The following is a 22,847-nucleotide window of genomic DNA, read 5'->3' on the forward strand; positions in this document are numbered from 1 at the left end:
CAAGGTTCTGTATCACCACTAACCTGCCATATCAAGGTTCTGTATCACTCCACTAACCTGCCATATCAAGGTTCTGTATCACTCCACTAACCTGCCATATCAAGGTTCTGTATCACCACGAACCTGCCATATCAAGGTTCTGAATCACTCCACTAACCTGCCATATCAAAGGTTCTGTATCACCACTAACCTGCCATATCAAGGTTCTGTATCTCCACTAACCTGCCATATCAAGGTTCTGTATCACTCCACTAACCTGCCATATCAAGGTTCTGTATCACTCCACTAACCTGCCATATCAAGGTTCTGTATCACTCCACTAACCTGCCATATCAAGGTTCTGTATCACCACTAACCTGCCATATCAAGGTTCTGTATCACTCCACTAACCTGCCATATCAAGGTTCTGTATCACTCCACTAACCTGCCATATATACATTCTGGGACGTTTCTATTGGTGGGTGTGATCCCTGACCTCTTAACCCCTAGGCTGGTCAGCTGACTGCCTGCAGGAAAGGGGTCAGTTCAACTCTAGAGCTCTGGTCAGAATTTACAAAAATGTCAAAAAACTTGTTTTCTTTTTGTCATTATGAGGAAAATGTTTTATTTCATCCATTTTAGAATAAAGCCGTAATGTAACAAAATGTGGATAATGTCAACGGGTCTGAATACTTTCCGAATGCACCGTATATAGAGGGTGACTTTGTTTTCTTGAATAATATTAATGATTGTCAGAAGATTTACTAACTATTTGTCTTTTCTGTCCAGTCATCGTCTCGTGTTTTGTCAGCACGTTCGTCCTCGTGACTAAAGACGTGATCGGTTACATCTTCACCACAGAACAGTGAGTATAGACACACACCCACCACACTGATTAACTTCAGAAACCTCGTGTGTGTGTGTGTGTGTGTGTGTGTGTGTGTGTGTGTGTGTGTGTGTGTGTGTGTGTGTGTGTTTGACATCTGGTAGACACACAGACATCATATAACTTCCGTAACATCCAGTAATCATGTTTTAACCTGCTTCACCATCAGCATGACACTGTAGGTGTTATGAACCTGAAGATCTCTGATCTCTGTAGTACCTTAGCCTGGGGGCCAGTTTGTTTGGAATGTTAGCACCAACAGGTCTGGGGCCACTCTAGTAGAACCCAGTGACCCCTTAGCCTGGGGGCCAGTTTGTTTGGAATGTTAGCACCAACAGGTCTGGGACCACTCTAGTAGAACCCAGTGACCCCTTAGCCTGGGGGCCAGTTTGTTTGGAATGTTAGCACCAACAGGTCTGGGACCACTCCAGTAGGACCCAGTGAACCTCTCTCTCTCTGTGTGTTCCAGGGACATTGTGAAGAGGGTGGCTGACATCATGATCATGTATGCGTTCTTCCATCTGGCAGACGCCGTCTTGGTGAGGTTACACTGTGTGTGTGTGTGTGTGTGTGTGTGTGTGTGTGTGTGTGTGTGTGTGTGTGTGTGTGTGTGTGGTGTGTGTGTGTGTGTGTGTGTGTGTGTGTGGGGCCAGTAATATTTGTGTGTGTATAGAGTCAGTAATGTGTGCATGTGCGCATGGGGCCAGTAATATTTGTGTGTGTGTATAGAGTCAGTAATGTGTGTGTGTATAGAGTCAGTAATGTGTGTGTCGTGACAGGGCGTGATGGGCGGTATCGTCCGGGGAGCAGGAAAGCAGAAGATTGGTGCGTTGTGTAACCTGGTGGGGTGCTACTTCGTAGGCCTCCCCATTGGAATCTCCCTCATGTTCCCTAACAAGATGGGCATCATAGGTGAGAAGGGGAGAGATAAAAACATGCTGACATATAAGAGGTGAGTAGGGGAGAGATAAAAACATGCTGACATATAAGAGGTGAGTAGGGGAGAGATAACAATATGGTAATATATCAGAGGTGAGTAGGGGAGAGATAACAGCATGGTAATATATCAGAGGTGAGTAGGGGAGAGATAACAACATGGTAATATATCAGAGGTGAGTAGGGGAGAGATAACAGCATGGTAATATATCAGAGGTGAGTAGGGGAGAGATAACAGCATGGTAATATATCAGAGCTGAGTAGGGGAGAGATAACAGCATGGTAATATATCAGAGGTGAGTAGGGGAGAGATAACAGCATGGTAATATATCAGAGGTGAGTAGGGGAGAGATAACAGCATGGTAATATATCAGAGGTGAGTAGGGGAGAGATAACAGCATGCTAATATATCAGAGGTGAGTAGGGGAGAGATAACAATATGGTAATATATCAGAGGTGAGTAGGGGAGAGATAACAGCATGGTAATATATCAGAGGTGAGTAGGGGAGAGATAACAACATGGTAATATATCAGAGGTGAGTAGGGGAGAGATAACAGCATGGTAATATATCAGAGGTGAGTAGGGGAGAGATAACAGCATGGTAATATATCAGAGCTGAGTAGGGGAGAGATAACAGCATGGTAATATATCAGAGGTGAGTAGGGGAGAGATAACAGCATGGTAATATATCAGAGGTGAGTAGGGGAGAGATAACAGCATGGTAATATATCAGAGGTGAGTAGGGGAGAGATAACAGCATGCTAATATATCAGAGGTGAGTAGGGGAGAGATAACAACATGGTAATATATCAGAGGTGAGTAGGGGAGAGATAACAGCATGGTAATATATCAGAGGTGAGTAGGGGAGAGATAACATGGTAATATATCAGAGGTGAGTAGGGGTGAGAACAACATGGTAATATATAAGAGGTGAGTAGGGGAGAGATAACATGGTAATATATCAGAGGTGAGTAGGGGTGAGAACAACATGGTAATATATCAGAGCTGAGTAGGGGAGAGATAACAGCATGGTAATAAATCAGAGCTGAGTAGGGGAGAGATAACAGCATGGTGATATATCAGAGGTGAGTAGGGGAGAGATAACAGCATGGTAATATATCAGAGGTGAGTAGGGGAGAGATAACAACATGGTAATATATCAGAGGTGAGTAGGGGAGAGATAACAACATGGTAATATATCAGAGGTGAGTAGGGGAGAGATAACAGCATGGTAATATATCAGAGCTGAGTAGGGGAGAGATAACAGCATGGTAATATATCAGAGCTGAGTAGGGGAGAGATAACAGCATGGTAATATATCAGAGGTGAGTAGGGGAGAGATAACAGCATGGTAATATATCAGAGGTGAGTAGGGGAGAGATAACAACATGGTAATATATCAGAGCTGAGTAGGGGAGAGATAACAGCATGGTAATATATCAGAGCTGAGTAGGGGAGAGATAACAGCATGGTAATATATCAGAGGTGAGTAGGGGAGAGATAACAGCATGGTGATATATCAGAGGTGAGTAGGGGAGAGATAACAGCATGGTAATATATCAGAGGTGAGTAGGGGAGAGATAACAGCATGGTAATATATCAGAGGTGAGTAGGGGAGAGATAACAGCATGGTAATATATCAGAGGTGAGTAGGGGAGAGATAACAGCATGGTAATATATCAGAGGTGAGTAGGGGAGAGATAACAACATGGTAATATATCAGAGGTGAGTAGGGGAGAGATAACAACATGGTAATATATCAGAGGTGAGTAGGGGAGAGATAACAACATGGTAATAAATCAGAGGTGAGTAGGGGAGAGATAACAGCATGCTAATATATCAGAGGTGAGTAGGGGAGAGATAACAACATGGTAATATATCAGAGGTGAGTAGGGGAGAGATAACAGCATGGTAATATATCAGAGGTGAGTAGAGGAGAGATAACAGCATGCTAATATATCAGAGGTGAGTAGGGGAGAGATAACAGCATGGTAATATATCAGAGGTGAGTAGGGGAGAGATAACAGCATGCTAATATATCAGAGGTGAGTAGAGGAGAGATAACAGCATGGTAATATATCAGAGGTGAGTAGGGGAGAGATAACAGCATGGTAATATATCAGAGGTGAGTAGGGGAGAGATAACAACATGGTAATATATCAGAGGTGAGTAGGGGAGAGATAACAACATGGTAATATATCAGAGGTGAGTAGGGGAGAGATAACAGCATGCTAATATATCAGAGCTGAGTAGGGGAGAGATAACAGCATGGTAATATATCAGAGGTGAGTAGGGGAGAGATAACAGCATGGTAATATATCAGAGGTGAGTAGGGGAGAGATAACAGCATGGTAATATATCAGAGGTGAGTAGGGGAGAGATAACAGCATGGTAATATATCAGAGGTGAGTAGGGGAGAGATAACAACATGGTAATATATCAGAGCTGAGTAGGGGAGAGATAACAACATGGTAATATATCAGAGGTGAGTAGGGGAGAGATAACAACATGGTAATATATCAGAGGTGAGTAGGGGAGAGATAACAGCATGCTAATATATCAGAGGTGAGTAGGGGAGAGATAACAACATGGTAATATATCAGAGGTGAGTAGGGGAGAGATAACAGCATGGTAATATATCAGAGGTGAGTAGGGGAGAGATAACAGCATGGTAATATATCAGAGGTGAGTAGGGGAGAGATAACAGCATGGTAATATATCAGAGGTGAGTAGGGGAGAGATAACAGCATGGTAATATATCAGAGGTGAGTAGGGGAGAGATAACAGCATGCTAATATATCAGAGGTGAGTAGGGGAGAGATAACAGCATGGTAATATATCAGAGGTGAGTAGGGGAGAGATAACATGGTGATATATCAGAGGTGAGTAGAGGAGAGATAACAGCATGGTAATATATCAGATGTGAGTAGAGGAGAGATAACAGCATGGTAATATATCAGAGGTGAGTAGGGGAGAGATAACAGCATGGTAATATATCAGAGGTGAGTAGGGGAGAGATAACAGCATGGTAATATATCAGAGCTGAGTAGGGGAGAGATAACAGCATGGTAATATATCAGAGCTGAGTAGGGGAGAGATAACAGCATGGTAATATATCAGAGGTGAGTAGGGGAGAGATAACAGCATGCTAATATATCAGAGGTGAGTAGGGGAGAGATAACAGCATGGTAATATATCAGAGGTGAGTAGGGGAGAGATAACAGCATGCTAATATATCAGAGGTGAGTAGGGGAGAGATAACAACATGGTAATATATCAGAGGTGAGTAGGGGAGAGATAACAGCATGGTAATATATCAGAGGTGAGTAGGGGAGAGATAACATGGTAATATATCAGAGGTGAGTAGGGGTGAGAACAACATGGTAATATATAAGAGGTGAGTAGGGGAGAGATAACATGGTAATATATCAGAGGTGAGTAGGGGTGAGAACAACATGGTAATATATCAGAGCTGAGTAGGGGAGAGATAACAGCATGGTAATAAATCAGAGCTGAGTAGGGGAGAGATAACAGCATGGTGATATATCAGAGGTGAGTAGGGGAGAGATAACAGCATGGTAATATATCAGAGGTGAGTAGGGGAGAGATAACAACATGGTAATATATCAGAGGTGAGTAGGGGAGAGATAACAACATGGTAATATATCAGAGGTGAGTAGGGGAGAGATAACAGCATGGTAATATATCAGAGCTGAGTAGGGGAGAGATAACAGCATGGTAATATATCAGAGCTGAGTAGGGGAGAGATAACAGCATGGTAATATATCAGAGGTGAGTAGGGGAGAGATAACAGCATGGTAATATATCAGAGGTGAGTAGGGGAGAGATAACAACATGGTAATATATCAGAGCTGAGTAGGGGAGAGATAACAGCATGGTAATATATCAGAGCTGAGTAGGGGAGAGATAACAGCATGGTAATATATCAGAGGTGAGTAGGGGAGAGATAACAGCATGGTGATATATCAGAGGTGAGTAGGGGAGAGATAACAGCATGGTAATATATCAGAGGTGAGTAGGGGAGAGATAACAGCATGGTAATATATCAGAGGTGAGTAGGGGAGAGATAACAGCATGGTAATATATCAGAGGTGAGTAGGGGAGAGATAACAACATGGTAATATATCAGAGGTGAGTAGGGGAGAGATAACAACATGGTAATAAATCAGAGGTGAGTAGGGGAGAGATAACAGCATGCTAATATATCAGAGGTGAGTAGGGGAGAGATAACAACATGGTAATATATCAGAGGTGAGTAGGGGAGAGATAACATGGTGATATATCAGAGGTGAGTAGAGGAGAGATAACAGCATGGTAATATATCAGAGGTGAGTAGAGGAGAGATAACAGCATGGTAATATATCAGAGGTGAGTAGGGGAGAGATAACAGCATGCTAATATATCAGAGGTGAGTAGGGGAGAGATAACAACATGGTAATATATCAGAGGTGAGTAGGGGAGAGATAACAGCATGGTAATATATCAGAGGTGAGTAGGGGAGAGATAACATGGTGATATATCAGAGGTGAGTAGGGGAGAGATAACAGCATGGTAATATATCAGAGGTGAGTAGGGGAGAGATAACAGCATGGTGATATATCAGAGGTGAGTAGGGGAGAGATAACAGCATGGTAATATATCAGAGGTGAGTAGGGGAGAGATAACAGCATGGTAATATATCAGAGGTGAGTAGGGGAGAGATAACAGCATGGTAATATATCAGAGGTGAGTAGGGGAGAGATAACAACATGGTAATATATCAGAGGTGAGTAGGGGAGAGATAACAACATGGTAATATATCAGAGGTGAGTAGGGGAGAGATAACAGCATGGTAATATATCAGAGCTGAGTAGGGGAGAGATAACAGCATGGTAATATATCAGAGGTGAGTAGGGGAGAGATAACAGCATGGTAATATATCAGAGGTGAGTAGGGGAGAGATAACAACATGGTAATATATCAGAGGTGAGTAGGGGAGAGATAACAGCATGGTAATATATCAGAGCTGAGTAGGGGAGAGATAACATGGTGATATATCAGAGGTGAGTAGGGGAGAGATAACAGCATGGTGATATATCAGAGGTGAGTAGGGGTGAGATAACAACATGGTGATATATCATTGGCAGGTAGGGCGTTCTGATGGGGTACAGCAGTTGAACTAACATTGGTGTAAAACAACCCGATTTGGGGGTTCTGGTGGGGTACAGCAGTTGAACTAACGTTTCTTTATAAGTTATGTTTTTTAAGAATCAGTGGGTTTATATCATTCATTTAAGTCCAAATATTGACGTAGCAATCACAGATTGCCCCTTTTAATACAAGGTTTAACTAGGCCTCTAAGCACCTGGTTCAGTGGCTGTGTTCACTACAGAGACAGAGTTTGTTTTAACGTAACAGCACTAGTGATTGATTACAGATTCCCTCTGTAACCAAGCTTCTCTCTCTCTCTCTCTCTGTCTCTCTCTCTCTCTCTCTCTCTCTCTCTTTCTATTCTCTCCCTCTCTCTCCCTCTCTCTCTCTCTCTCTCTCTTTCTCTCTCTCTCTTTCTATTCTCTCTCTTTCTATTCTCTCTCTCTGCCTCCCCTCTTTCTCTCTCTTTCTCTCAGGTTTGTGGATAGGCCTGTTCGCCAGTGTGTTAACCCAGTCCTTAATCTTGGTAGTTCTGCTGTGTAAACTGGACTGGAAAAAAGTCAGTCAAGAGGTCAGTCACTAGTTATATCCTGTGTTTAACCTCACTGGTTGCCTCTAACAGCTGATGTGTTTCATCAGGCTCTGGGTGTGTGTGTGTGTGTGTGTGTGTGTGTGTGTGTGTGTGTGTGTGTGTGTGTGTGTGTGTGTGTGTGTGTGTGTGTGTGTGTGTGTGTGTGTGTGTGTGTGTGTGTGTGTGTGTGTGTGTGTGTGTGTGTGTGTGTGTGTGTGTGTGTGGGGGGGGGGGATTTTGGTTTTCTGGTACCCACAAGGATAGTAAAACTTTTAAAATTCGCAGAAGTGACGACATTTCACCAGACCCCACAAGGAACAAGGCAATTGTAGTGTTAGTTAAGGGTTGGGGTTAAGGAAAAAAGTATTTTGAATGGGAATCAATTGTTTGGTTCCCAAAAGGATAGTAAAACCAACGCGTGTGTTGTCAGGCTCTGGTGAGGGCAGGAGTCCAGCTCCCTGAAAGGAAAGAAGAGCAGTTTGGACTGGAGAAGAAAGGTAACATTCCAGAAGTTACACGTTTCCATATATTCCAAGTTTTACGGTTCCATATATTTCAAGTTTTACGGTTCCATATATTCCAAGTTTTACGGTTCCATATATTCCAAGTTTTACGGTTCCATATATTTCAAGTTTTACGGTTCCATATATTCCAAGTTTTACGGTTCCATATATTCCAAGTTTTACGGTTCCATATATTTCAAGTTTTACGGTTCCATATATTCCAAGTTTTACGGTTCCATATATTCCAAGTTTTACGGTTCCATATATTCCAAGTTTTACGGTTCCATATATTCCAAGTTTTACGGTTCCATATATTCCAAGTTTTACGGTTCCATATATTTCAAGTTTTACGGTTCCATGTATTCCAAGTTTTACGGTTCCATATATTTCAAGTTTTACGGTTCCATATATTCCAAGTTTTACGGTTCCATATATTCCAAGTTTTACGGTTCCATGTATTCCAAGTTTTACGGTTCCATATATTCCAAGTTTTACGGTTCCATATATTCCAAGTTTTACGGTTCCATATATTTCAAGTTTTACGGTTCCATGTATTCCAAGTTTTACGGTTCCATATATTTCAAGTTTTACGGTTCCATATATTCCAAGTTTTACGGTTCCATATATTCCAAGTTTTACGGTTCCATATATTCCAAGTTTTACGGTTCCATATATTCCAAGTTTTACGGTTCCATATATTCCAAGTTTTACGGTCCCATATATTCCAAGTTCCATGATTACATATACAGTATGAGACTTGACATATAGAGCTCTGTAAGCTTTGGCATGCTTGTTTTGTTTTTTTACAACAGCCCTATGTCTTTACATAGCGTGTAACTTTACATGGTGTGTAACTTTACGTAGCGTGTAACTTTACATGGTGTGTAACTTTACATGGTGTGTAACTTTACATGGTGTGTAACTTTACATGGTGTGTAACCCTCTAGGCTGGTCGGAGGCGGTCCCACCCAGCGACGAGAGCCCTGGGGAGGGAAAGACGGACGTGGAGGGTCTGGGTGGGGACAGGGGGGAAGGTGGGAGGGAGTTAGAGGCTGAGGAGGGGCCGGTGGTCAGTATGGTGAGGTTGAATGTCAGACAGCTGGTTGTTCGTCGTGGGCTGGTTGTCATCCTCATGTTCCTCATCCTCACCGCTGGAATCCTCCTCAGTGAACTGCTCACCAGCCTGCTGCTCGGATAAACTGAGCCAAAGAGGTTACCCACAACCACATATACAGTACAGGAGGTTACCCACAGTCACATATACAGTACAGGAGTTTACCCACAGCCACATATACAGTACAGGAGGTTACCCACAGCCACATATACAGTACAGGAGGTTACCCAGAGTCACATATACAGTACAGGAGGTTACCCACAGCCACATATACAGTACAGGAGGTTACCCACAGCCACATATACAGTACAGGAGGTTACCCACAGCCACATATACAGTACAGGAGGTTACCCACAGCCACATATACAGTACAGGAGGTTACCCACAGCCACATATACAGTACAGGAGGTTACCCACAGCCACATATACAGTGCAGGAGATTGCCACAGCCACATATACAATACAGGAGATTACCCACAGCCACATATACAGTACAGGAGGTTACCCACAGCCACATATACAGTACAGGAGGTTACCCACAGCCACACATACAGTACAGGAGGTTACCCACAGCCACATATACAGTACAGGAGGTTACCCACAGCCACATATACAGTACAGGAGGTTACCCACAGCCACACATACAGTACAGGAGGTTACCCACAGCCACATATACAGTACAGGAGGTTACCCACAGCCACATATACAGTACAGGAGGTTACCCACAGCCACATATACAGTACAGGAGGTTACCCACAGCCACACATACAGTACAGGAGGTTACACACAACCACACATACAGGAGGTTACAGTCAACCACATATTCAGTACAGGAGGTTGCCAAAACCACACATACAGTACAGGAGGTTACACACAACCACATATTCAGTACAGGAGGTTACCACAACCACATATACAGTACAGGAGGTTACACACAACCACATATACAGTACAGGAGGTTACCACAACCACACATACAGTACAGGAGGTTACAGACAACCACATATACAGTACAGGAGGTTACCACAACCACATATAAAGGAGGTTACACACAACCACATATACAGTACAGGAGGTTACCACAACCACATATACAGGAGGTTACAGACAACCACATATACAGTACAGGAGGTTACCACAACCACATATACAGGAGGTTACACACAACCACATATACAGTACAGGAGGTTACCCACAGCCACATATACAGTACAGGAGGTTACCCACAACCTCATATACAGTACAGGAGGTTACACACAACAACACATACAGGAGGTTACACACAACAACACATACAGGAGGTTACCCACAGCCACATATACAGTACAGGAGGTTACCCACAGCCACATATACAATACAGGAGGTTACCCACAGCCACACATACAGTACAGGAGGTTACCCACAGCCACATATACAGTACAGGAGGTTACCACAGCCACATATACAGTACAGGAGGTTACCCACAGCCACACATACAGTACAGGAGGTTACCCACAGCCACACATACAGTACAGGAGGTTAACCACAGCCACACATACAGTACAGGAGGTTACCCACAGCCACATATACAGTACAAGAGGTTACCCACAGCCACATATACAGTACAGGAGGTTACCCACAGCCACATATACAGGAGGTTACAGTCAACCACATATTCAGTACAGGAGGTTGCCAAAACCACACATACAGTACAGGAGGTTACACACAACCACATATACAGTACAGGAGGTTACCACAACCACACATACAGTACAGGAGGTTACACACAACCACATATACAGTACAGGAGGTTACCACAACCACACATACAGGAGGTCACAGTCAACCACATATACAGTACAGGAGGTTACCCACAGCCACATATACAGTACAGGAGGTTACCCACAGCCACATATACAGTACAGGAGGCTACCCACAGCCACATATACAGTACAGGAGGTTACCCACAGCCACATATACAGTACAGGAGAATACCCACAGCCACATATACAGTACAGGAGGTTACCCACAGCCACATATACAGTACAGGATGTTACCCACAGCCACATATACAGTACAGGAGGTTACCCACAGCCACATATACAGTACAGGAGATTACCCACAGCCACATATACAGTACAGGAGATTACCCACAGCCACATATACAGTACAGGAGGTTACTCACAGCCACATATACAGTACAGGAGGTTAACCACAGCCACATATACAGTGCAGGAGGTTACCCACAGCCACACATACAGTACAGGAGGTTACACACAACCACACATACAGGAAGTTACAGTCAACCACATATACAGTACAGGAGGTTACCCACAGCCACATATACAGTACAGAGGTTACCCACAGCCACATATACAGTACAGGAGGTTACCCACAACCACATATACAGTGCAGGAGGTTACGCACAGACACATATACAGTACAGGAGGTTACCCACAGCCACACATACAGGAGGTTACAGTCAACCACATATACAGTACAGGAGGTTACCCACACCTACATATACAGAACAGGAGGTTACCGACAGCCACATATACAGTACAGGAGGTTACCCACAGCCATATATACAGTACAGGAGGTTACCCACAGCCACATATACAGTACAGGAGGTTGCCCACAGCCACATGTACAGGAGGTTACCCACAGCCACATATACAGTACAGGAGGTTACCCACAACCACATATACAGTACAGGAGGTTACCCACAGCCACATATACAGTACAGGAGGTAACCCACAGCCACATATACAGTACAGGAGGTTAACCACAGCCACATATACAGGAGGTTACACTCAACCACATATACATTCAGGAGGTTACAGTCAACCACATATACAGGAGGTTAAAGTCAACCACATATACAGTGCAGGAGGTTACCCACAGCCACATATACAGTACAGGAGGTTACGCACAACCACAAATACAGTGCAGGAGGTTACACTCAACCACATATACAGGAGGTTACAGTCAACCACATATAGTACAGGAGGTTACAGTCAACCACATATACAGTGCAGGAGGTTACCCACAGCCACATATACAGTGCAGGAGGTTACCCACAGCCACATATACAGTGCAGGAGGTTACTCACAGCCACATATACAGTGCAGGAGGTTACGCACAACCACAAATACAGTGCAGGAGGTTACGCACAACCACACACACAGGAGGTTACAGTCAACCACATATACAGTACAGAAGGTTACAGTCAACCACATATACAGGAGGTTACAGTCAACCACATATACATTGCAGGAGGTTACCCACAGCCACATATACAGTACAGGAGGTTACGCACAACCACAAATACAGTGCAGGAGGTTACACTCAACCACATATATAGTACTGGAGATAACGCACAGACACATATACAGTATAGGAGGTTACCACAACCACACATACAGGAGGTTACACTCAACCACATATACATACAGGAGGTTACGCACAACCACATATACAGGAGGTTACAGTCAACCACATATACAGTACAGGAGGTTACAGTCAACCACATATACAGTGCAGGAGGTTACCCACAGCCACATATACAGTGCAGGAGGTTACTCACAGCCACATATACAGTGCAGGAGGTTACACACAACCACAAATACAGTGCAGGAGGTTACGCACAACCACACACACAGGAGGTTACAGTCACCCACATATACAGTACAGGAGGTTACAGTCAACCACATATAAAGGAGGTTACAGTCAACCACATATACATTGCAGGAGGTTACCCACAGCCACATATACAGTACAGGAGGTTACCCACAACCACAAATACAGTGCAGGAGGTTACACTCAACCACATATACAGTACTGGAGATAATGCACAGACACATATACAGTACAGGAGGTTACGCACAGCCACATATACAGTACAGGAGGTTACCCACAGCCACATATACAGTACAGGAGGTTACCCACAGCCACATATACAGTACAGGAGGTTACCCACAGCCACATATACAGTACAGGAGGTTACCCACAGCCACATATACAGTGCAGGAGATTGCCACAGCCACATATACAGTACAGGAGGTTACCCACAGCCACATATACAGTACAGGAGGTTACCCACAGCCACACATACAGGAGGTTACAGTCAACCACATATACAGTACAGGAGGTTACCCACAGCCACATATACAGTACAGGAGGTTACCCTCAACCACATATACAGTACAGGAGAATACCCACAGCCACATATACAGTACAGGAGGTTACCCACAGCCACATATACAGTACAGGAGGTTACCCACAGCCACATATACAGTACAGGAGGTTAACCACAGCCACATATACAGTACAGGAGGTTACCCACAGCCACATATACAGTACAGGAGATTACCCACAGCCACATATACAGTACAGGAGGTTAACCACAGCCACATATACAGTACAGGAGGTTACCCACAGTACAGGAGGTTACCCACAGCCACATATACAGTACAGGAGGTTACCCACAACCACATATACAGTACAGGAGGTTACCCACAACCACATATACAGTACAGGAGGTTACCCACAACCACATATACAGTACAGGAGGTTACGCACAACTACATATACAGTACAGGAGGTTACCCACAACCACATATACAGTACAGGAGGTTACCCACAGCCAGATATACAGTACAGGAGGTTACCCACAGCCACATATACAGTGCAGGAGGTTACGCACAACCACACATACAGGAGGTTACGCACAACAACATATACAGTACAGGAGGTTACCCACAGCCACATATACAGTACAGGAGGTTACCCACAGCCACATATACAGGACAGGAGGTTACAGTCAACCAAATATACAGTACAGGAGGTTACCCACAGCCAGATATACAGTACAGGAGGTTACCCACAGCCACATATACAGTGCAGGAGGTTACGCACAACCACACATACAGGAGGTTACCACAACAACATATACAGTACAGGAGGTTACCACAGCCACATATACAGTACAGGAGGTTACCCACAACCACATATACAGTACAGGAGGTTACCCACAGCCACACATACAGGAGCCATATGTATTTAAACCAAAGATGGTACTCACGCAGCCATACGGGAGTTACTGGACGAACCAAAGGGTTTAATCATGGACAATAGAAGGGAATGATGACTAACCCAGAAGGCAACATTTGGCACACTATGTCATCTTAATAATGTTATTAACTGGTTATTAACTGGATAAGAAGTTGTATAGCCAGATGACTGGTCTCTGTTACATATATCTTGACAAGATCAATACAGGATGGGAAGGAACCCTTTCATTGTTTGGTTGTTATCAGATTACAGCCAGATTTATTTTTCTGGTTGGTAAAAAGACGTTAACGAAACTTCCTACAAGCGGTAGGTGACCTTCGAACATTGTGACCAGTTTTGCCCACTGGGAACAGGTTCAGGGTGGGTCATCCCTTGAAGGGCATTAACACTGTTAGCATTGCAAGGCATCAGAGCTAGTACAGCTATCACATGTAGGAATGGCTTCCACTGACTTGAGAAGGTCGTTGTGGAAGCGTGGAAACAGTGCTCTTTAATTAGTAAAGGAGATATGTGTTCAGTAACAAAGCTCTTTTTTTTAAGGAGATGTTTTTCTGGTGGTTACTAATAATAATAACAATAACAACAGTCTGTTGTGTTTTGAAGTGGAGCTGGTTCCCTATTCTGCTTTTCATGTTCTGTCGTCATTAAATTAATCTACATAAACTGTGCTGTGCTCTTCTTGTTTCACTGGCATGGGTATACAATGCTGATGTCTCTAGAATGGATTTATAGCATAGGTTTATATAGGATGCTAATGTCTCTAGAATGGGTTTATATAGGATGCTAATGTTCCTAGCATAGGTTTATATAGGATGCTAATGTTCCTAGCATAGGTTTATATAGGATGCTAATGTTCCTAGCACAGGTTTATATAGGATGCTAATGTTCCTAGTGTAACAGTGTAGCTTCCGTCCCTCTCTTCGCCCCAACCCGGGCTCGAACCAGGGACCCTCTGCACACATCAACAACTGACACCCCACGAAGCAACGTTACCCATCGCGCCACAAAAGCCACGGCTCTTGCAACGCAAGGGGAAACCCTACTTCAAGTCTCAGAGCGAGTGACGTCACCGACTGAAACGCTATATTAGCGCGCACCACCGCTAACTAACTAACTAGCCATTTTTTTTGGACCCGGATCATTGGTTGCTGCGGAAAAGGAGGAGGTCAAAAGAGGGGTGAGTGTAACCGATGTGAAATGGCTAGTTAGTTAGTTAGCGGTGGTGCGCGCTAATAGCATTTCAATCAGTGACGTCACTCGCTCTGAGACTTGAAGTAGGGTTGCCCCTTGCGCGATGGGTAACGATGCTTCGGTGGGTGTCAGTTGTTGATGTGTGCAAGGGTCCCTGGTTCGAGCCTGGGTTTGGGCGAAGAGAGGGACGGAACCTACACTGTTACACTAGCATGGGTTTATATAGGATGCTAATGTCTCTAGCATAGGTTTATATAGGATGCTAATGTCCCTAGAAAGGGTTTATATAGGATGCTGATGTCCCTAGCATAGGTTTATATAGGACGCTAATGTCCCTAGAAAGGGTTTATATAGGATGCTGATGTCCCTAGCATAGGTTTATATAGGATGCTAATGTTCCTAGCATAGGTTTATATAGGATGCTAATGTTCCTAGCATGGGTTTATATAGGATGCTAATGTTCCTAGCATAGGTTTATATAGGATGCTAATGTTCCTAGCATGGGTTTATATGTATGTGTTTGTGTTGTATTGTATTATTATTATTAACACAACAAATACAAAAACAGAAATATACAAACAAAAGTACATAATCCTAACAGACGGGTATTACATATCGAGATACCATAAAACGTTTTGACAAATTGAAAATGTATCTATGACTTTTTTGTCTTCACACTTACGGATCATTTCAAAGTAATATTCCAATTCTATCTTAAACAATGTGAAGAGGGGTTTGTTCTCCGACGTCTTCATTTTATGGATAAAGAATTTGTCATGAAAGAGAAACAAATGAACAATGAAAGTTAAATCAGGGTCCATATCAGATTAACATTAATAGTTGTTCCTTTTAAAATAAAATCTTCTAACTCCAAAATCTTCTGACATAAGAACAGTCCCAAAATAAATGGTCCGAAGTCTCTGGGTCACAAACCACAAAATACACATTTGTTATCAATAGCTATTTTAAATCTTTGTATAATAGAATCTACCCTGTAAAGACCTTTATGAATGAGTTTGTATGATACTTCTTTCACCTTATTAGATATACAATATTTAACCTGACAACAACAAGACTTTGTTCCAGTTCACTTGTCCTAGGGCTGCATTCCAGTACATTTTAGCAGAGGGAATACCAACATCTTGACATAGTTTTCATATGTTAATACATTTATAGTTTTAAAATGTAAATTCCTTCTAGTTGTATTTAGGCTACAAAATCCTCAACAGTTGCACTTGGAGTATTGTTATATTCTCCTAAAAGAAGAATAGCACCTTTAGGGACAGCTCTAACAACAATTTGACACTCCTCAGGAGTGAATGTAACATTGTGTCTTATCATAAAATCCAAAATAATCATATAGTTGTCTATCATTATTCAATAATTGTTTAACCCAAATAATGTTGTCAAACCAGTTCTGGGAAAATAAAGACTTGTTTTTGTATTTTATGTCTTTATTATTCCAGATTGTATATCTATGTGGGGAAAAAATGGTGTTTGTACATGAGGTTCCAAGTTAGAAGTACTTGTTTATGAAAGTTAGCAAGTTTAAACACCCACATCAAAATAGCATTTGAGTAAGAATTCCAGACCACCAATCTGTTGGAATATTAAATTAGGGATTATATTCCAAATGCAATCCTTATTTCTTCAATTAGTTTTGTATCCATTAGAGGTTTTAATATCCAGAGCTTTGGGTGCTACGTATTACCGTTATTTTTAAATAATTAGGTTTATTCCGCTATAATTTAGTATCAACCATTTTAGTTCCTGACAGAGTGGCACGTCCTGGCCAGTATAAGGGTTAATTGTCATTTTAGTTTGGTCAGGACGTGGCAGAGGGTATTTGTTTTATGTGGTTCAGGGTGGTGTGTTAGTTAGGAGGGCGTTTGATTTATTATTTCCGGGTTTTGAGTTATGGTCTATGTTGATGCATTTCTATGTGTAGTCTGGTTGATCTATTTCTATGTTGAGTTAATTGGGGAGGACTTCCAATTGAAGGCAGCTGTGTGGTGTTGCCTTTGATTGGAAGTCCTATATTAGTTGGGTGTGTTTGTCTGTTTAATTGTGGGAGATTGTTCCGTGTTTAGCGTGTGTAAACCTAACAGGACTGTCAGTGTATCGTGAGTTTGTTGTTTTGTCTGTTCGTTTTGGAATTTATTAAAAGTTCAAAATGAACTATCTCAACTCTGCTGCATATTGGTCCTCATTTTCCGATGATGATTTCGCCATATCGTCTGAAGACAAAGAAATCCCTGACACAGAGGAACAAAACGAGGTATAAACTAACCTGGACAGACCTTCAGGTTTTGATACAAGTACACGTCCAGATAAAGAAAGACCTCTTAATAACCAGGAGTTAAATCTCTTTCCATTTTTCTCTACAATAGGAGAGAAATTTAAGTTGGACCTTTATTGCTGATCTTTGCTCACTTTAATACCAATACATGTGATCACATCTTTTACAGGGATATTACATACTGAGTTTAAGTCACATCTTTTCAACGCAAATAATTCACATTTCCTAATGTTCAGAGATAAACCAGATACATGTGAGAAGGCATTAATACACTCAATAGCCTTCCTGACTTCATTATGATCTTTACAAAGAAAATGGTGGTGTTGTCAAACAATTGTGAACATTTTATCTCTTTCTCTTGTCTCTGAATATCCCTAAAACTATCCTTATTCATGTGAAGTGCCATAACTTGTGTGACCAATAAAAATAAGAAAGGAGAAATTGGGCATTCTTGTTAAATTCCACATCTAATGTTGAATCTTTGTGAAGTTCTATGGGATAATTTAACAGAGCTGTTACTATTACTGTAAAGTGTCTTAATTACACTTTGAAAATATTGACCAAAACCCCCAAAATCAAAGTGTCTCAAAAAGAAAATAATGTTCAACTGTATCAAATGCCTTGTAAAAGTCTACAAATAAAATAAAGCAACACCACTTAGCAAGGGGAACCACCAAGCAAGTGGCACCATGAAGACCAAGGAGCTCTCCAAACAGGTCAGGGACAAAGTTGTGGAGAGGTACAGACCAGGGTTGGGTTATAAAAAAATATCAGAAACTTTAAACAGCCCATGGAGCACCATTAAATCCATTATTAAAAAATTGAAAGAATATGGCACCATAACAAACCTGCCGCCCACCAAAACCCACGGACCAGGAAAAGAGGGCATTAATCAGAGGCAACAAAAAGACCAAAAATAACACTGAAGGTGCTGCAAAGCTCCACAGCCGAGAATCTGTCCATAGGACCACTTTAAACCATACACTCCACAGAGCTGGGCTTTACGGAAAAGTGGCCAGAATAAAGCCATTGCTTAAAGAAAATAATAAGCAAACACATTTGGTGTTTGCTACCAGGCATGTGGGCAACTCCCCAAACATATGGAAGAAGGTACTCTGGTCAGACGAGACTAAAATTGAGCTTTTTGACCATCAAGGAAAACACTACGACTGGCTCAAACCCAACACCTCTCATCACCCTGAGAACACCATCCCCACAGTGATGCATGGTGATGGCAGCATCATGCTGTGGGGTTGTTTTTCATCGGCAGGGACTGGGAAACTGGTTAGAATTGAAGGAATGATGGATGGCGCTACATACAGGGAAATTCTTGAGGGGAAACCTGCTTCAGTCTTCCAGAGATTTGAGACTGGGATGGAGGTTCACCTTCCAGCAGGACAATGACCGTATGCATGCTGCTAAAGCAACACTCGAGTGGTTTAAGGGGAAACATTTAAATGTCTTGGAATGCCCTAGTCAAAGCCCAAGCCTCAATCCAATTGAGAATCTGTAGTGTGAATTTAAGAGTGCTGTACACCAGCCAAACCCATCCAACTTGATGGAGCTGGAGTAGTTTTGCCTAGAAGTTGCAAAAATCCCAGTGGATAGATGTGCCAAGCTTACAGAGACATACCCTAAGAGACTTGCAGCTGTAATTGCTGCAAAAGGTGGCTCTACAAAGTATTGACTTTAGGGGGTGAATAGTTATGCATGCTCAAGTTCTCTTTTTTTGCTGTTATATATTGTTTGTGACACAATAAAAAATATTTTGCATCTTCAAGTGATAAGCATGTTGTGTAAATCAAATGATACATGTCACAGCTTTCTGAAGGATCGGACCAAAACGCAGCGTGTTCGTAGTTCCACATCTTTTTATTAATCGTGAAACTAAATGCAAGACACCAACCACTTTAAATAACAAAACAACAAAAGCCGTAACGCAGAGCAGGCGAACACTACTCAAAAATGAACAACTCACAAAATACAAAAGGAAAACCCCCTACATAAATATGATCTCCAATTAGAGACAACGACAACCGGCTGCCTCTAATTGGAGACCATCCCAATAACCCCAACATAGAAATAGAAATCTAGAAAACCCACATAGAAACAGAAAGCAAAAAAAACACCCAAAACACCCCCTGTCACGGCCTGACCACTCTACTATAGAAAATGACTCCTTACAAGGGTCAGGACGTGACAATACAAGTCTCCAAAACATTCCATCTTTTGATTTCTCCGTTTCTTTTCATTTGGTTCTGGAAGTTTCCATCTAGACAGTTTTTGAGCTAGCAGGCTGATCTGGCTATCTGGTGTTAAAACTTCTTCAGACTAGGCTTCCCGATAGCGGGTCACTTCCGCTGAAAACTGGAGGGTGCACAATTCAAATAAATAATCTTAAAAAATTATGGATATTAAACATTTAGGTACATACAAGTGTCTTATATCGGTTAAAAGCTTAAATTCTTATTTACCTTTATTTAACTAGGCAAGTCAGTTAAGAACAAATTCATATTTTCAATGACGGCCTAGGAACAGTGGGTTAACTGCCTTGTTCAGGGGCAGAACGACAGATTTTTACCTTGTCAGCTCTGGGATTTGATCTTGCAACCTTTCAGGTTACAAGTCCAATGCTCTAACCACTAGACTACCTGATGCCCCACTAGGTACCTGCTGCTACCTGCCGCAATGTTCGATTGACAATAGGCTTTACAGCGAAAAGCTTGCCATGCAATTGTTTGAGGACGGCACCCAACATCAACATATTTATCTACCTGCACAGGTTTCATAAAATCACAAATAGCGATTAAATATTCACTTACTTTTTGAAATCTTCCTCTGATTTGTCATCCAAAGGGTCCCAGCTATCACAGGAAGTTTCCTTGTGTTAGATAAAATCCTTCTTTATGTAGCGACCCGCACAGACAGCTGTGTGTTATGTGTTGGGCTATTAGTTGGTTATGTTGTACTTACCAGTACCCAGTGTTCGCGGGGTCCGCCATGCCAATCAACCTGCAATCTGCCAATCACGGGAATACCTGGAATGTTCTGATGCCGGGCATCCTGGTGGTTGGTGGAGTGACGTTGAGGGGGGATGGAGCATTGGAATTTAAGACCAGGTTTAGCCATTGTTCTCTCTCTTACGTCTGGCCTTCACAATAGAAGGTCATGGTTGTTTTATAGGGTATCCATAATTTATTTGCCGTGGGCTACGGCCAAACAGTAGCCGGTGTGAAGTTGGGTTAATAAACTGTAAATTCGTAAACTCAATCCTCTGTCTGGACAATTGTTCCTTTATGATATAGTCAGGTCATTACATTTATATCCCCAAAAGTCATTGTAGTTGGCGCCATCGATTTGAGTAAACCACTCGTTCAACATGCAAAGAAAGGAATCCGAAAAAATACACCTAAACTTTGTTTCAACAAGTCAAAATACATTTCTAATCATTCCTCTGGTACCCTAAAATGTAAGTAAACTATAATATTTCATACGGAAAGAAGTATGTTCAATAGAAAAACAAAATAAGCAGGTGCGCGTTCTCTTCATAGCACGCGCAAAGACTGATTTCCAACTCCCTGTACCAAAACTCATATTTCTTCTTCATTATTCAAGTTACAAGCCTGAAACCTTGAACAAAGACTGTTGACATCTAGTGGAAGCCATGGGAATTGCAATCTGGGAGCTGGAATCGCATATGCTCCATAACTTTTCAAAAATATTACGATTGTTTTTTCTTTAGATTTTCTCCTACCATATCAATTGTGTTATAGTCTCATACATCATTTTAACATTTCTATCCAATGGTACCAATTATGTGCATATCCTGGCTTCTGGGCCTGAGTAACAGGCAGTTTACTTTGGGCACGTCAGTCCGGCGGAAATTCTTAATCGTTTTAGAGGTGAATAACTTCCTGAAAGTAATCAATTACTTTGGTAAACAAACTAAAACATATTCATAATGGGTTTTATGACCTTTGAAATAACCAAGTGGTCATATTTGAGTGAGAAAATCCAATAACTCCTTCAGTTACCAAAAAAACACATCTGCACCGGCATCTTGTGCGCGCCTTCTAGCAAAGGTTTATATATGATGCTAATGTCCCTAGCATGGGATAATATGTGATGCTAATGTCCCTAGCATGGCTTTATAAAATATGCTAATGGCCCCAGAATGGGTTAATATACAATGCTAACTCTCTCCCTAGCATGGGTTTATAAAATATGCTAAAGTCCCTAGCATGGGATAATATGTGATGCTAATGTCCCTAGCATGGGTTTATAAAATATGCTAATGTCCCTAGCATGGGATAATATGTGATGCTAATGTCCCTAGCATGGGTTTATAAAATATGCTAATGGCCCCAGCATGGGTTAATATACAATGCTAACTCTCTCCCTAGCATGGGTTTATAAAATATGCTAATGTCCCTAGCATGGGATAATATGTGATGCTAATGTCCCTAGCATGGGTTTATAAAATATGCTAATGGCCCAGCATGGGTTAATATACAATGCTAACTCTCTCCCTAGTATGGGTGTACATACGATGCTAATGCCCCTAGCAAAGGTTTATATACGATACTAATGTCCCTAGCATGGGTTTACTTTATATAAGATGATAATGCCCCCAGCATCGGTTAATATACAACGCTAACTCTGTCCCTACCATGGGTTTATATATGATGCTCATGCTAATGACCCGAGCATTGGTTTGTATAAGATGTTAACGTCCCTAGAATGGGTTTATATACAATGCTAATGTCCCTAGCATGGGTTTATATATGATTCTAATGTTCCTAGCATGGATTTATACTGTATATTATGCTAATGTCCCTAGCCTGGGTGTATATAAAATGCTAACACTATTGCTAACACTATTGCCCCTAGCATGGGTTAATATATTCAATGCTAATGTTCCTAGCATTAGTTTTTATGAATTGACATCACTCATCATCACTCATCACTTCCGGTCACAACTTGCAGACTTGTTTACGCTGCTGTGCGTTTTTGTTGCCGATCTTACTTTGCTACCTGACGGTTTTTACTTTTTCATTATCGTATATTCTTACTTTTTACCCTCACTCAACTTTTTTTCATTCAACTTTTTTACCCCGGAGGTTTTTTCTGGACATGGTTCGTCAGGACTTCAAACAGCCGAAGC

General features: G+C 42.0%; 1 protein-coding gene across 1 annotated transcript in view; it reads left to right on the plus strand.

Annotated features, from left to right (window-relative positions):
- LOC115155045 (multidrug and toxin extrusion protein 1-like) overlaps positions 1-14,856 on the plus strand; it is a 32,578-nt gene extending 17,722 nt beyond the window's left edge. Inside the window, exons 12-20 of the mRNA XM_029701840.1 lie at positions 769-844; positions 1,335-1,404; positions 1,645-1,777; positions 7,430-7,524; positions 7,955-8,021; positions 8,975-9,270; positions 11,777-11,900; positions 13,029-13,239; positions 14,172-14,856. Of these exons, the coding sequence (XP_029557700.1) occupies positions 769-844; positions 1,335-1,404; positions 1,645-1,777; positions 7,430-7,524; positions 7,955-8,021; positions 8,975-9,225 (692 nt within the window). The 3' untranslated portion in view covers positions 9,226-9,270; positions 11,777-11,900; positions 13,029-13,239; positions 14,172-14,856. The remainder of the gene's footprint in view (positions 1-768; positions 845-1,334; positions 1,405-1,644; positions 1,778-7,429; positions 7,525-7,954; positions 8,022-8,974; positions 9,271-11,776; positions 11,901-13,028; positions 13,240-14,171) is intronic.
- Positions 14,857-22,847: the final 7,991 nt, after the last annotated feature.

The sequence above is a fragment of the Salmo trutta genome, chromosome 19 (assembly GCF_901001165.1).
Source record: "Salmo trutta chromosome 19, fSalTru1.1, whole genome shotgun sequence".
NCBI classification, from domain to species: domain Eukaryota; kingdom Metazoa; phylum Chordata; class Actinopteri; order Salmoniformes; family Salmonidae; genus Salmo; species Salmo trutta.